At 38.0% G+C, this 14,006-nt stretch overlaps 1 protein-coding gene across 2 annotated transcripts in view; it reads left to right on the forward strand.

The window, feature by feature from the left end:
• LOC132495311 (plasma membrane ascorbate-dependent reductase CYBRD1) overlaps positions 1-11,836 on the forward strand; it is a 36,090-nt gene extending 24,254 nt beyond the window's left edge. Inside the window, exons 3-4 of one of the 2 annotated variants that reach the window (XM_060107121.1) lie at positions 7,301-7,455; positions 8,172-11,836. In XM_060107121.1, the coding sequence (XP_059963104.1) occupies positions 7,301-7,455; positions 8,172-8,472 (456 nt within the window). In that variant the 3' untranslated portion in view covers positions 8,473-11,836. The remainder of the gene's footprint in view (positions 1-7,300; positions 7,456-8,171) is intronic. The other variant, XM_060107122.1, reaches the window with a different exon arrangement.
• Positions 11,837-14,006: the final 2,170 nt, after the last annotated feature.

Genomic DNA, 14,006 nt, shown 5'->3' on the forward strand with positions numbered 1-14,006 from the left:
ATTATTGGAAATTTTAATTTCTCTTATGTTTTCTAAGAATATTAAAGTTTTATCTTTGATATTTAAGTACGTAATTCATTTAGAAGTAACTTAGTTCATGATGTGATATTGTTATCTAACTTCATTTTTTTCCATATTGATAAACTCTTTCCCTGGCACCATTTATTGAATCCTCCCTATCTTTGCCACTTATCTGCACTGCCAGTTTTATAGTTATGTCTTTTCCTCTGCATCCTAGCCAGTGGAATTGAAGAGTATAGAAGTATTGAAGTATATAGAAGTATTTACAAGGTATAGAATAGAGGTAGAGATAAAAATCTTTGAGTTGTTCTTATTTTAAAGAGAATACTTTTAATATTTCACTATTCAGTGCAGATGCTTCACATTTCCTCTAATTCCAGTTTGTGAAACCATTTTGCTTTTCTTTCAAAACCATGAATGGATGTAGAATTTTATTGAGTATTTTTTGTGTATGTTAAGATGAATATGGTTTTTCCTCTTTAATTTGTTAATGTAATCAATCACATCATTAGATCTTCTAATATTAAACTTGGGTGAATTGAAAACATTTTTAATTGTTTCAAGATTCTCTTTTGCCCTCTGAAATATTCAGATTCTTATCTCTGGTTGTTTTATTTGTGTGCTAACTAGGCTTCTCAGAAATGTCATGTCACAACTTTCTGACTTTTGTTTAGTAGGAGAAAATGTGGTCCCTGGCTTCTTCCTTGCTCAGATCCAGAGAGCTGGTAGTATTTAAGAACACAGGACTTGGACTCAGGAAGACCTCAGTTTGAATCAGTTTCATTCATTTGTAATTTGTGACCTTGGACATGTTATTGAACTTTTTTGGACTTAGTTTGCTCACCTAGAAATTAAGATTTTCATACACCCTTCACAACATCATAAGAACCAAAGACAAATAATGCATGGAAAGGCCCAGCCTAGGGCTTAGCATACTGGAATGACACAAATAAGCTGTTGTTATTAGAAGTGTAAGTCTTTGTGGTAGGCTCCTTTATGACCTGAAGATGGCATTTTTCATTTCAACTATAGATCATAGACACCTTCATGGTTGAGAATATGCATTTTATGTCACTGAAATTTTATTCCTAAATCCATCCATTTATTCAACAGAGTTAAACACCTGTTATGCGTCAGATACCTGTCTAGGTTATGGGGCATACATTGTTCCACAAGACACGCATGGGCCCAAAGAGACATGCTCTCTGCCCTCATGAAGCTTACAGGGGAAGACAGGTCATTGAGTATTTGGTAGATTGGATGGGTATGGAGTGTTCTAGGAGAGCTCTCATATGGTATAGAGAATAAAGGAAGTCAGATCAAGAACTGGAGTCATGAGGTCTGTGGTCAAAGGAGAGAGAGTATTCTATGAATGGAATAGTATATGGGTAAAAATTTGCTTTATTTGAGAAACAGGAAGGAGTTTGAGCTGCCTGGAGTGGGGTATGGAAGATGAATTGGAGGCTGGACAGGAGTAAATTTAGGGAGACTAGGTTGAAGATGTTTACAAAGGTTCTGATGAGAAATGATGGTGGCCTGGAGGAGTAGCAATAGCAGTTAGCAAAGTGTATAGTTCCTAAAGATATTTAGGAGGTAGAATTAATGAGATTTGGAAAGTCAGTGATACAGGGCATGAGAGAGTCACTTTCAGGCTTGAAAAAGTGGGATGGGGGTGGGATGAGAAAGGGAACATTAGAGGGGGAGGAGAGGGCTTTAGGAATGCCAGATGCTACTGAGAAGTCAAGGAAAATAAGGTCTAAAAACTATCCATTGGATTTAGTGATCTGGAAGCCACTGATGACCCTGGAGAGCAGTTTCCTTGGTGGGCAGAAGCCAGATTTCAGTACATTGAACAGGAAATAGAACGTGATGTTGACTGAAAGAAAATGCACAACATAAGAGCTGTGAGTTTAAGTTTTATTCAGGGTCTTACTGAGGACTATAGTGTGGGAGACAATCACTCAGTAGCTCTGAGTGAACTGCTCCAAAAAGGTAGGAGAGAAGCCAGTAAGTATATATGTGATTTGGGGCTTGGGAATACATGCAGTCAAGTAACATCTTGGTAAAAGATTACTGCTAGTCCCAAAGAACAGATATCTCAAGTTTATGACTTTAGTGTTTTTCTAATGTATGGGAAGATGCAAGAGTCTGAGCTCATTAGAATTCTTCTTGAGATGTACATCTAACTATCTAAGGGGCCTCTTTGTCCAATGAACAGAGCATCCTGTTTATCTCTTCCTTTCCTCTGTCTGTTGGTCAGTGACTGCAGCAGGTTAATCCTTGTAGAATTGGGTATTGAGCACAATTCTCTTTTTTCCTCCTTTGTTTACAGTGAGAAAATAGAGACAACTCAATGAAGAGGTTTGGGTAAGAAGGGGAAGAGAAAGAGAGGTTGGTAACTGGTCAGAGACAAGAGTCAAGTCAGGTGCTTGGGTGCTTTCTTTTTTACTTCATTTTGTTGTGAGAACCTTGGGCCTGTTAAAATGCTCACTGGATAGCACCATAGAGAAGGAAAGGTAGTGATTACTGGAGAGATGCAATAATTTATAGCTATGTCTTCAAGAAGTAGGTTTCCAGTAGACTGCTGGAAAATTGGAGGACACCAACTCCATTGCAACTGAAGAAGGAAAGGAATTGTTCGCTTGGGATGGTTTTTTGGTTTGTTTCGTTTGGTGGCAGAAAAACGAGGCTCTTCTCTGAAGTTGCCTCTGTTTTCCCACGAGGTGGTAGTAGGATCATCTGCCAATAGTGGGGAAGCACACAAGAGAGCCAGAGGTTTGCGCATGGGAGGAACATGGAGGACCAGTTGATAAATCATACAGTAGAAGGATCGTTGAGCAGCACTGAAGTGCTTATAGCCACGAGCATCATAACCAGGAACTTATAGCGATGCTAGTCCCCTTGACTGCGTGATTTACTCCAGTGGGACCTAGCATAACGGGGATAGTCCTGAAAATGTCTGAGCCAGGTTGGGGTATTGCCAGGTGGACTTGATAAAAGACAGTGCAGCAAGAAAATGTAGGATATTGACAGGAGACTTCAATTTGAATGTCTGTCATTTCTTTTTACAAAAAACTATGGACATGTTCTAGTTGGTTATGATTAGATGTTTTTACCCCTAGAAGAAACGTGCCATTATGTTTGAAAAACACAACTTGCAAATAACCTAAGACAGAGCTTCTCAAAGAGGGTCCCTAGGACAGCAGCATTAGCATTACCAGGGGAGTTAGAAATAGATTCTTAGGCTCCACTCCAGACCTACTGAGTCAGAAACTCTAGGGATGTGGCCCAGAAATATGTGCTTTAAATGAAGGAATATAGTTATCCTTCAGTATCCACGAGGGATTGGTTCCAGGACCCCCATGGATACCAAAATCTGTGGATGCTCAAGTCCCTTATATAAAATGGTGTAGGGACTTCCCTGGTGGCACAGTGGTTGAGAATCCACCTGCCAGTGCAGGGGACACGGGTTCAAGCCCTGGTCCAGGAAGATCCCACATGCCGTGGAGCAACTAAGCCCATGCGCCACAACTGCTGAGCCTGCACTCTAGAGACCGTGTGCCACAACTACTGAAGCCCACGCACCTAGAGCCTGTGCTCTGTAGCAAGAGAAGCCACCACAATGAGAAGCCTGCATACCGCAACAAAGAGTAGCCCCCGTTCGCCACAACTAGAGAAAGCCCATGCGCAGCAACAAAGACCCAACGCAGCCAAAAATAAATAAATAAATTTATTTTTTTAAAAATGGTGTAGTATTTGCATATAACCCATGCATAGCCTCCTGTATACTTTAAATCATCTCTAGGTTACTTGTAATACCTAATACAATGTAAAAAATTGCCTGGCAAATTCAAATTTTGCTTTTTGGAACTTTCTGGAAATTTAAAAAAATATTTTCCATCAGGGCTTCCCTGGTGGCACAGTGGTTGCGAGTCTGCCTGCTGATGCGGGGGACACGGGTTTGTGCCCCGGTCCGGGAAGATCCCACATGCCGCGGAGCGGCTGGGCCCATGAGCCATGGCCACTGAGCCTGCGCGTCTGGAGCCTGTGCTCCGCAACGGGAGAGGCCACAACAGTGAGAGGCCCGTGTACCGCAAAAAAAAAAAAAAAAAAAAAAAAAAAAAAAAAAAAATTTCCATCAGCAGTTGGTTGAATCCCTGCTGGCTGTGTATACAATAGCAGAAAAATGAAGAGGAGCTGGGAGGAGCATCCATATAATAATCTGTAAATCACTTGATTCTCACTAAATCTACCTCTGCCCTTAAAAAAAAGCAAATCATACCTAATACAAAAGCTAGCTAAGCAGATGTTTCCTTGTCTCATTAATGACTTTTGCAAATAAAAGCTTTTATTATGTCTAAAAGTTTACACATATCTTTTTTAAAAAAAATCATCTGTTTCATAAAGTGAGATAAAACTGGCATAGTAAAATACATTTGTATCTTTAAAGGACAATAATAATTAACTGAGAAAAGCCCAGATATCTAACACAGGAACTTTAAAAGTAAACTTTCATTGTCTATTTCTAATTATAAAAGTAATATACATTTATTTAAAATTTTATAAAATCAGAAAAATGGAAAGAAAAATCCTCAAATCACTGATAATGCCATAATCTAGAGATATCATTATATTTTGGTTTATTTCCTTTAGGCTCTTATTATGCCCATGAATATATAGTTAAGAAAAAATTTTAAGCATAATTAGAATCATACTTCATCTTCACTTTCATATCTAAATAATAACTTTTTAAATAAGATTTTACTTTTCTTTAGCTCTCCTAAGAACTCCATAGTGGTGAAGAACAGTTTTCTATAGGTGATGGTTCCTAAACTCTGGAACACTTCGTTTGCACTTAATAAGTGTTTGTAGACTGAAGGTAACAGTCTACTGCCTTCACTTTTAGGGATTTTCCAGAATGCACTTAACCCATATCTCTGAAATAATTTGAGCGAATCAAAAGCAGTGGTCTTCAGACTGCAACATGTAGCAAGAATCACCCTGGCATTCCACCAAAATGCAGATTCCTGAACCCTACTTCCAGAAATTCTGATTTAGCAGATTTGGATGTGGCACAGGGATCTCTTTAAATAAACACCTTAAGAGTTTCTGATACAGGTCTTCTATGAACAACATTTCAAGAAACACTGACTTAAAGGTACTTAAGGATTTTGTAATATTCAGTCCACTAGGATTTAAGTTGCCCTATTACTTGTAAGATAGTAAGGCTAAGATGGTTAAAAGGAAATAAAGAATGATTAATATAAATTTTAACTTTTTATAAGTAATTATACATTTGCATAATTTGGAACACTTTTAATCAAAGTTAAGTGTTCTGTAATTTTTTCCTTTCCTTTTAAAAGTAATTTTCTGTTGTTGAAAAAAAATGTTTTCATGGGGAAAGTAAGATTTAGGAAAGTTAAATCGTCCTGGGGTCCTGTACGCAAATTTCTGGTGTCCCATCTACTTAGATCATTAAGCTTTATGGGATTACGAGAGACACACATGATAAATCCTGAAAGAAATAAGAGAAAACAGTAAGAATCATTCAAAACAATAAGAATCTTAGGAATAGAAGAGGCAGGATAACAGGAATATGGAAAAATATATATATTTACATGTAAGTCACAGAAAAGATATGGTGACTTACTCGTAGAAATGTATTTGTGCTAAATCCTTGACAGTCACTCACCTGAGCCCCATTTTTGTATAAAAAGCACAACCTGTACATCAGGACGCTTACCCTTTGATACTAAAAGAATCACTAAAGATCACTGAAGGAGAATTAGGAACACTGAACCACCAAGGGGGACTCTCTGAACCATTTCTAATATACTCAGGCATCTGTGGTATTAATGGGCAATAAAATATGCAAACCAGCCTATTGCATGCATTTTCAGTTACTTTCCATTCTTTACTGTTGCCTTTAATCAGATTCTAAATGTGTTTTAGGGCACCACACCCCTTCTGCCTTCCTTCCTCTCTGTCCCCCGTTAGTCCTGTGATATCAACTAGGAAAAATGAACAGTGATGCTAGTGTTTCTCCTCAGTCTCATAGTTGTTTTGTTAGAGTGGTAGATACCAAAGAGATACCTGAAAAAAAAGCTCCTTTAAACTCAGTAACTCGATGGTCACTGAGTCATCTTTATTTTCTGGAAAAGAGATTTCTTAATGGGCAGGGGTCTGGGGCAACAAAACAAAACTGTGAAAGCATTAACAGACTTTAGTTTATGTAATAATCTTGTTGTCTTCACTGCAGAGAAGTATCCCACTAAGGATTTAATTATCAAGGAAATGGAGAGAATTTTCTGCAGAACTCATTTCCTCCTCATAAAACAAAATTGCCAGTTTTTTTCCACATAGTTTTTTAGGTTGAACTGAATAAATGTGTTCTATTGTATTTGGATTTAGTGACTTAAAAATCTTTTACTTCCCTTCCTACTTGGCAACCTTAAGGAAATTGATAAAAAGCAAATAAGTAAGTATGAGAATGTTCGCTGTAGCCTTGTTAATGATAGCAAAAAACTAGAAACAGAAATGTCCATTAATAGGGAACTGAATAATTTGTTACAGTCTTAGAATGTCAGCCATTAAAAAGAATAAACTAGATACATGCATCGATATGAAAAGATCTCCAAGATATACTAATCAGGGAAAAAAGCAATATGCAGAACAAATATGTATAGTAAAATCCCACTTGTACTTTAAAAAATTGTCCCTCTCTCTCACTCTCTTTTTTTAAAAATTTTATTGAAATATAGTTGATTTACAATGTGTTAGTTTCAGGTATACAGCAAGGTGATCAGTTTTTTATATATATATGTATATATATATATATATATACACACACACACACTATATATATACACATACACACACATATATATTTCTTTTTTAGATTCTTTTCCATTATAGGTTATTACAAGGTATTGAGTATAGTTCCCTGTGCTATACAGTAGGTCCTTGTTATACAGTAGTGTGTATATTTTAATCCCAACCTCCTAATTCATCCCTTTGGTAACCATAAGTTTGTTTTCTATGTCTGACTTACTCTCTCTTTAAACACACATGTGCACACACACACACGCTTGTTTAGTCATAGAAATTGTCTGGAAGGATACTCGAGAGAGTGAGTGGAACTGGAATGAGGAAACTTCATTTTATGCCCTTGGTTCTATATGAAATGTTTTCTCATTTTGTACATATTGCTTCTATAATAATTTTAAAATTAGTTAAAACTTACAATTAATTGATAACTTTTGTACTTTTTGATGTTTAGCTTCTCCTAGGTTTTTTTGTCTTTCTGCTTCCTTGGGCTCCACTTTCTCTCCGAGCACTTCTCATGCCCATACATGTTTATTCTGGACTTCTCATCTTTGGAACAGTGATTGCAACAGTACTTATGGGAGTGACGGAGAAACTGATTTTTGCCCTGTAAGTTGCATAGTTTTCCTAATTGCAATTCTTAAGCTACAAAATGTTAAATACTTTTTCATTGGACAAATATAATATAAATGTAACAAAAATTTTTAAATGTTGAAAATAAAAAATTTAAATATTTATTTTAAAAAATGTATTATATTATACATGTGATATAACATTAATAATGCTTGGAAGAAAAACCAAACAGTCCAACAAATTGTACTACTCTTACAAAACAACTATTGAAGTTATGCATGCCCTTTCAGTCATTTTGATGTGTATGTTTTTGTGTTAACTGTAATTATGATATACCTACATTTTTGTATCATTTTTTAAATTTTAAGTGATACAGGTGTTTTAGATGCTGTATTATTTTCATACTTATGATTTTTAACAATTTCATACTAATCCATTGAGTGAATTATAACATATCTTAAATTTCTTCTTAATGTCAAGCTTTAAGGGAATTTACGTTGAAGCTGTACTAGTGTGCATTTTGAGCAGATAAATTCAAGACTGTTTGGCATGTTGCTGTATCACCCTAATTTTTTTAAATTTAATTTCATTTTTTTTATACAGCAGTTTCTTATTAGTTACCTATTTTATACATATTAGTATATATATGTCAATCCCAATCTCCCAATTTATCCTCCCCCTCCCCCCCCAGCTTTTCCCCCTTGGTGTATCACCCTATTTGTAATTGGACACACTCTCTCCTTTTTTTGTAGGAAAAATCCTGCATACAGTACATTCCCACCAGAAGGTGTTTTCACAAATACCCTCGGCCTTCTGATTCTGGTGTTTGGGGCTCTCATTTTTTGGATAGTCACCAGACCACAATGGAAACGTCCTAAAGAACCAAATTCTGTCCTTCTTCAGCCAAACGGAGGCGCTCCAGAGGGAATGGAAGGTTCCATGGCAATGAACTTTGGCAATATGGACAAATCAGATTCAGAGTTAAACAGTGAAGCAGCAGGAAGGAAAAGAAACATCACCCTTGATGAGGCTGGACAGAGATCCACCATGTAAAATGGGCTAGAGATGTAGCCATATAACTTCCATTAGTTCTACAGTTTAGCTTCTCTTATTTAGCAGTAAGATGATTGAGCTCCACAGACTCAATATTTATTCTAATCATAAAGTAGGATTTCTTGAAAGCATTTGTATTGATTGAGGCCTATGAACTTACCTGAATTGGAAGGGAGATGATCAATGTAAATAACAGCAGGTATAAATTGTGGTTATATTACCTTGTTCTTGTTGAGGACCAAAGCATTTAGCACAGTGCCTTGCATAGAACAAATGATCAAAATGTATCTATTGGTTGGTAAATTTGATAAACTGGCAGCTTCCCTGGCCTCTTTTCATGCAGTCATTTTCTGTTAATTCTGGGAGTCCAGTTGTAAAGTTTTGGAATCAGATCATGAATATGTGGGACAGGGTTAATGCTACACAGATGTCATGACTAGAGCACAGAAAAAAATTTAGGAAAGTAACTGGTTCCCTTTTCCCTGTGCCTACCCTTTGCTCCCTCCCCAGCTGGTTTATCCTTAGATTGGCCCTGGAGACCAGGGTTTATATTAGGGCATTTTGGAGCAGTGATAGGGCTGTAGGTAGCTGAAGATCTTGCCTGGTCGGACCTGGAAGTTTTTCCGAAACTGACTTAATCCCAAGGCTTCCTTGGGTTTGGTATACTTTATGATCCAAATTCTAAACTTAATTAGGATGAGAATATGCCTGAATGCTTAAGCAGTATAAACTACTCCACAAACCTTAAAGAGCACTTTTCCCCAAGTTTCTGGTTTTTTTAAACATGGAACTTACTAAGTGTCAGACACTATTCTAAGCACTTTATAAATCTTAGCTAATTCAATCCCCAGACAAAATTTTTGCGGTAAGCACCATTAAAAGCTCCATTTTACAGATGAGAGATCTGAAGCTTGGAGAGGTTAGTAACTTGCCCAAGGTCACACAGCTCATAAGTGGTGAAACTGAGATTCAAAACCTGGCAGTTTGGCACCTCAGGTCAGTCCATGATCCTAACCACCTCACTATGCTGTTTTTTCTGTTATATGCTAATTTATACCTGTTTTGACCCACCCGTGGATAAACCTCATTTGGTGGAATGCAGTAGAGTTGTTAAAATTTACCTTCTGGCTCTGTTTCCAAGGAGATTTCCCAAATAACCAAGGAAAAAGGCCTACCCTTACCTGGAAATTCATCATGGGCACCCTGCCACGGCCAACAAGCCATGGCTTACCTTGATGCCCCTTTGATCTTAAAACTGTCTTGGTAACAAAGAAAGGTTTAGGCAAGAATATCGCTGCTGAACAGCTTTGGGTTTGGAGATAGGAGAGATGGACTTCATGGTCTGCCCTTCCCCAGGGGCAAAAGCTAGGGTCCCTCCTGATTTGGGTGGAATTTTAGGGGACATCTTGTGCTTTGGTTCTCCGTAGCAAATTAAGACTCAGAGATGACAGTTTTCCTGCATGAGACCTCTGTCTAGGCTCTGGGCTGACTTAAATTAAAACCTAGAGTGGCACCTATGCTGAAATGTTGCTTTTCATTTGGGATTGATTTTTGGTTTCCCTGCAATTTTAAACCATACAGTTTACGCCAAGTAAACTTAACATTTTTGGTGCTTAGTGAATTTCCTTTTAGGGTAACTGGTAATTACTTCCATAGACTGAGTACAAGCTATACTCCGTCACATCCCTGAAGCTTCACAATATCCATTCAAGAGTCCCTCACCAAAACACTGTTTTCTTACTTAATTCTATTTCCAAAATTGGCAATAGTGTCATAAGAATCCCTAGTGCCCAGCCCAATGCCTGGCACATGGTAGACACATAAATTCAGTATAAGTAGAGCATGCTACAATTAGGGTGCTAAGTGGAAGGAATAATTGCATTGTCGCACACAAACATATTTTGGTGAATGGATATTTCATTACATAGATGTGCACAAAATTCCAGGGCTTTTTAGGGGGAGGGGAATAGTGACGGCCCCAAGGATTGAAGCTGCCATTCCATTTCATATAGGCCAAGAAAGAGTTATTAGTTAAAAGTTAATTATGGATTTGGCACTATACTATTCTGCTCCATTGAGAAGTATCTGAATACCCCTCATCTCAGCCCTTTATTTTATCCCTCTTGTGGGCTAATGTGAGGGTAATCTTACAGATATTATAGGAACTTCTTTTCTTTCTTTGTCAACCTTTATGAAAACAATGCATAGTCAAATATATCTAGAAAACCTTCTGTTTGAGACTCTTCTTTTAATGGGCTTTTTATTCTAATGATAATTGTACCTTTATCTTTCAAAAGCTGGTGTGTCCTGCCTAAAGCATCTCCCCCCAGAATTTCTCTTTAAAAAGCCCACAAAAAGAACAGGGGAGAAGAAAGCCTTAGGTATCAGTTCTAAAACAGTGATTGAAACCTTCCCAAATAATTATAGCTTATATCACCTGCAGAGATAGTCTGGCTTGGCTTACCCCATAATCTAATTTCAGAAAAAAAACGCCTTAACATTCATCTGAATCAACACTAAAGCCTTTTGTCTCAAAGGGTTTATTGAGAAACTCAGATGAATATACTTTTTGAATTAATGTTATCAAAAGTGTACAGCTTCCTGTGCTCCTTGTGTCAAACTGAATCCACCCTCCAAAGCACCTTCTTCCCTTTCCTCTCGTGGTTTCATTTAAGCTGTGTGGGTTGGAAACAGCATCTCAGAGCTTACGATCAAATGACAAAGAAGGTAATTGCACTTTTTAAGGAATACTGACAAGTGGTTTCTGTCTTCTAAAGCAGGGGTCCCCAACCCCTGGGCCGAGGACCAGTACCAGTCCACAGCCTGTTAGGAACTGGGCTGCACAGCAGGAGGTGAGTGGCAGGCGAGTGAGCGAGCGAAGCGTCATCTGCCGCTCCCCATCGCTCCCCATCGCTCGCATTACCGCCTGAATCATCAGCCCCCCAACTTCCATGTAAAAATTGTCTTCCACAAAACCGGTCCCTGGTGCCAAAAAGGTTGGGGACTGCTTTTCTAAAGGAAAAAAAGTAAGAGGATGCCTTGTTTTTAATTAGGCTGTTTTCCCTGCTGAGTTGGAAATTCCAGTGCAATACCGGTTGACTACAACTGCCAAATCTGAAAGCCCAAAATAAAGTTTTTTGCTAATTTTATTGCAACATGATGGAATTTTTATCTTTGTATGTCCTTTTTTAGGTAACTCTGACAGAAAGCTGTAACTGCTATGTCTTAGAGCTACACATAGGAAAGTATAGAAGAAAAACTATTCTTTATCCCCTACAAGGTACCTGAAAACTTTATGTGGAAAATATTTCTATGTTTAAGTTTGCCCTTTTATCTTAACACATTTATGGAAAAATATTAAATAGCCTGAATATTTTATAATTTTGTAGAAAAAAATGTATCTATTTTTTCTTGACTTGTTTTTATATAGTAATAAAAGTTATTTTGGAAGCTATTTGTGTATGTTACACTTTGTCCAGACAAGAAGTTGAAGAAGTTGTAGGCATTGTTCCTTTTTTTTTTTCTTGTCCATGCCACACAGCATGTGGGATCTTAGTTCCCTGACCAGGGATTGAACCCATGACCCCTGCATTGGAAGCATGGAGTCTTAACCACTGGACTGCCAGGGAAGTCCCCGTAGGCGTTGCTCTGAAAGTCTCTTTCCCAGGTTTTTTTGTTTGTTTTTCAATGGGGAAATTTTTTTTTTAAAGTTTGCTTATTGAAAATGCTGTCAGATTTCTCTATAAATTGTACTCTGAGTACCATACCTTTTACATTGCTAGAAGGTTCAGAGGACTGTTTCAAAACTGTCATGGTGTCCTCCATATAGAATCTGAGCTGGAACTATACTCTGTAGTGTGGAAGGGAGCCAATATGTAGGCAATCAAAGCAGACGCACTTTAAGTTGGGAAAAAACCTATTAAAAGTGCTGGTTATTACAGGACTCTGTGTTCATAGTAACATATCCTTGAGAAAATACATAATTCATAATGGATGAATTGTTGGATTTTTTTTCCAAATAAAAAAGGATAATTAGCATCTAAGTAGTGCCAATACTCATCGAATCTTAATTTAACTGTTCATTTAGTCTTTTTAAAATAATTAATTATTTATTTATTTGGCTGCATCGGGTCTTAGTTGTGGCATGTGGGATCTTTCATTGTGGTGTGGGCAACTCTCTAGTTGTGGCTTGCAGGCCCTAGAGCGCGTGAGCTCAGTAGTTGCGGCACGCGGGCTTAGTTGCCCCGTTGCAAGTAGGATCTTAGTTCCCAGACCAGGGATGGAACCTGCATCCCCTGCATTAGAAGGTGGATTCTTAACCACTGGACCACCAGGGATGTCCCTCATTTAGTCTTTTTTTCACCTACTTTTTGCCACCTGGGAAATGTTAATGGTATTTTATGATGTGTAGGTATAATCGCACCATAATAGTATATGTCCTGTTATGCAATAGAGCCATGATATTGTGTGAATTGAATTTGTATAAGTTACATCATATTTTGTCACTGATTTATATTATTAATTTCAGGGGTACTCTTTCATTTCAGATTGATCTTAATTGGCAAGTACTTTGGACACTTTTTAAATGTATGGCTCAAGCACATTGTCATGTAATTTTACATATATTAGTTCATTCAGTTCAATTTGCAGTTGTGCTAGACATGTAATAGTGCCCACCATGCCCCGACCCCTCCAGGTAGCTCCATTTTACTGACTACATATTACCTGCATTTCCTCAGTCACAGCTAATTGGATGAGGCGGGGACAGAACACGTTGCCCACATGCAGCCTCTCTGTAGCTGGCCAACACACTATGGAGTGGCCTGGCATGAAATGAGAATGTCCTCTTTCATTTCATTCCAGATTGAGGAATAAGCATTTCAGAAGATTTTGGTTTTCTCTCTTCTAGGAACTTGAACTGGGAAATATTTCAAGAATAAGTCAGTGAGGGCTTCCCTGGTGGCGCAGTGGTTAAGAATCCCCCTGCCAATGCAGGGGACACAGGTTTGAGCCCTGGTCTGGGAAGATCCCACATGCTGCGGAGCAACTAAGCCCGTGCGCCACAACTACTGAGCCTGCCCTCTAGAGCCAGCAAGCCACAACTACTGAGCCCGTATGCCTAGAGCCCATGCTTCACAACAAAAGAAGCCACTGCAGTGAGAAGCCCACGCACTGCAAAGAAGAGCAGCCCCCGCTTGCCGCAACTAGAGAAATCCTGCGCACAGTAACGAAGACCCAACGCAGCCAAAAATAAATAAAATAAAAAATAAATTTATTTAAAAAAAAATAAGTCAGCGAGAATGAAAGCTAAATGAATGCCTAGAGACAGGAGCCATAAGGGATCAGGAAAAAGTCTATAAAGAGCCAGAGGGATTTTGTAGACCACACAGTTTCTGTTGCAACTACTCTGCCATTGTAGCCAGTAGGGACCACAGACAATAGTAAATGAATATGACTGTGTTCCAATAAAGCTTTATTTACTTATTACTTATTTTGTGTTTACTTACAAAAAAGCTTTATTTATTTATGCAGGT

Source organism: Mesoplodon densirostris, chromosome 8 (genome assembly GCF_025265405.1).
Source record: "Mesoplodon densirostris isolate mMesDen1 chromosome 8, mMesDen1 primary haplotype, whole genome shotgun sequence".
Classification (NCBI taxonomy): domain Eukaryota; kingdom Metazoa; phylum Chordata; class Mammalia; order Artiodactyla; family Ziphiidae; genus Mesoplodon; species Mesoplodon densirostris.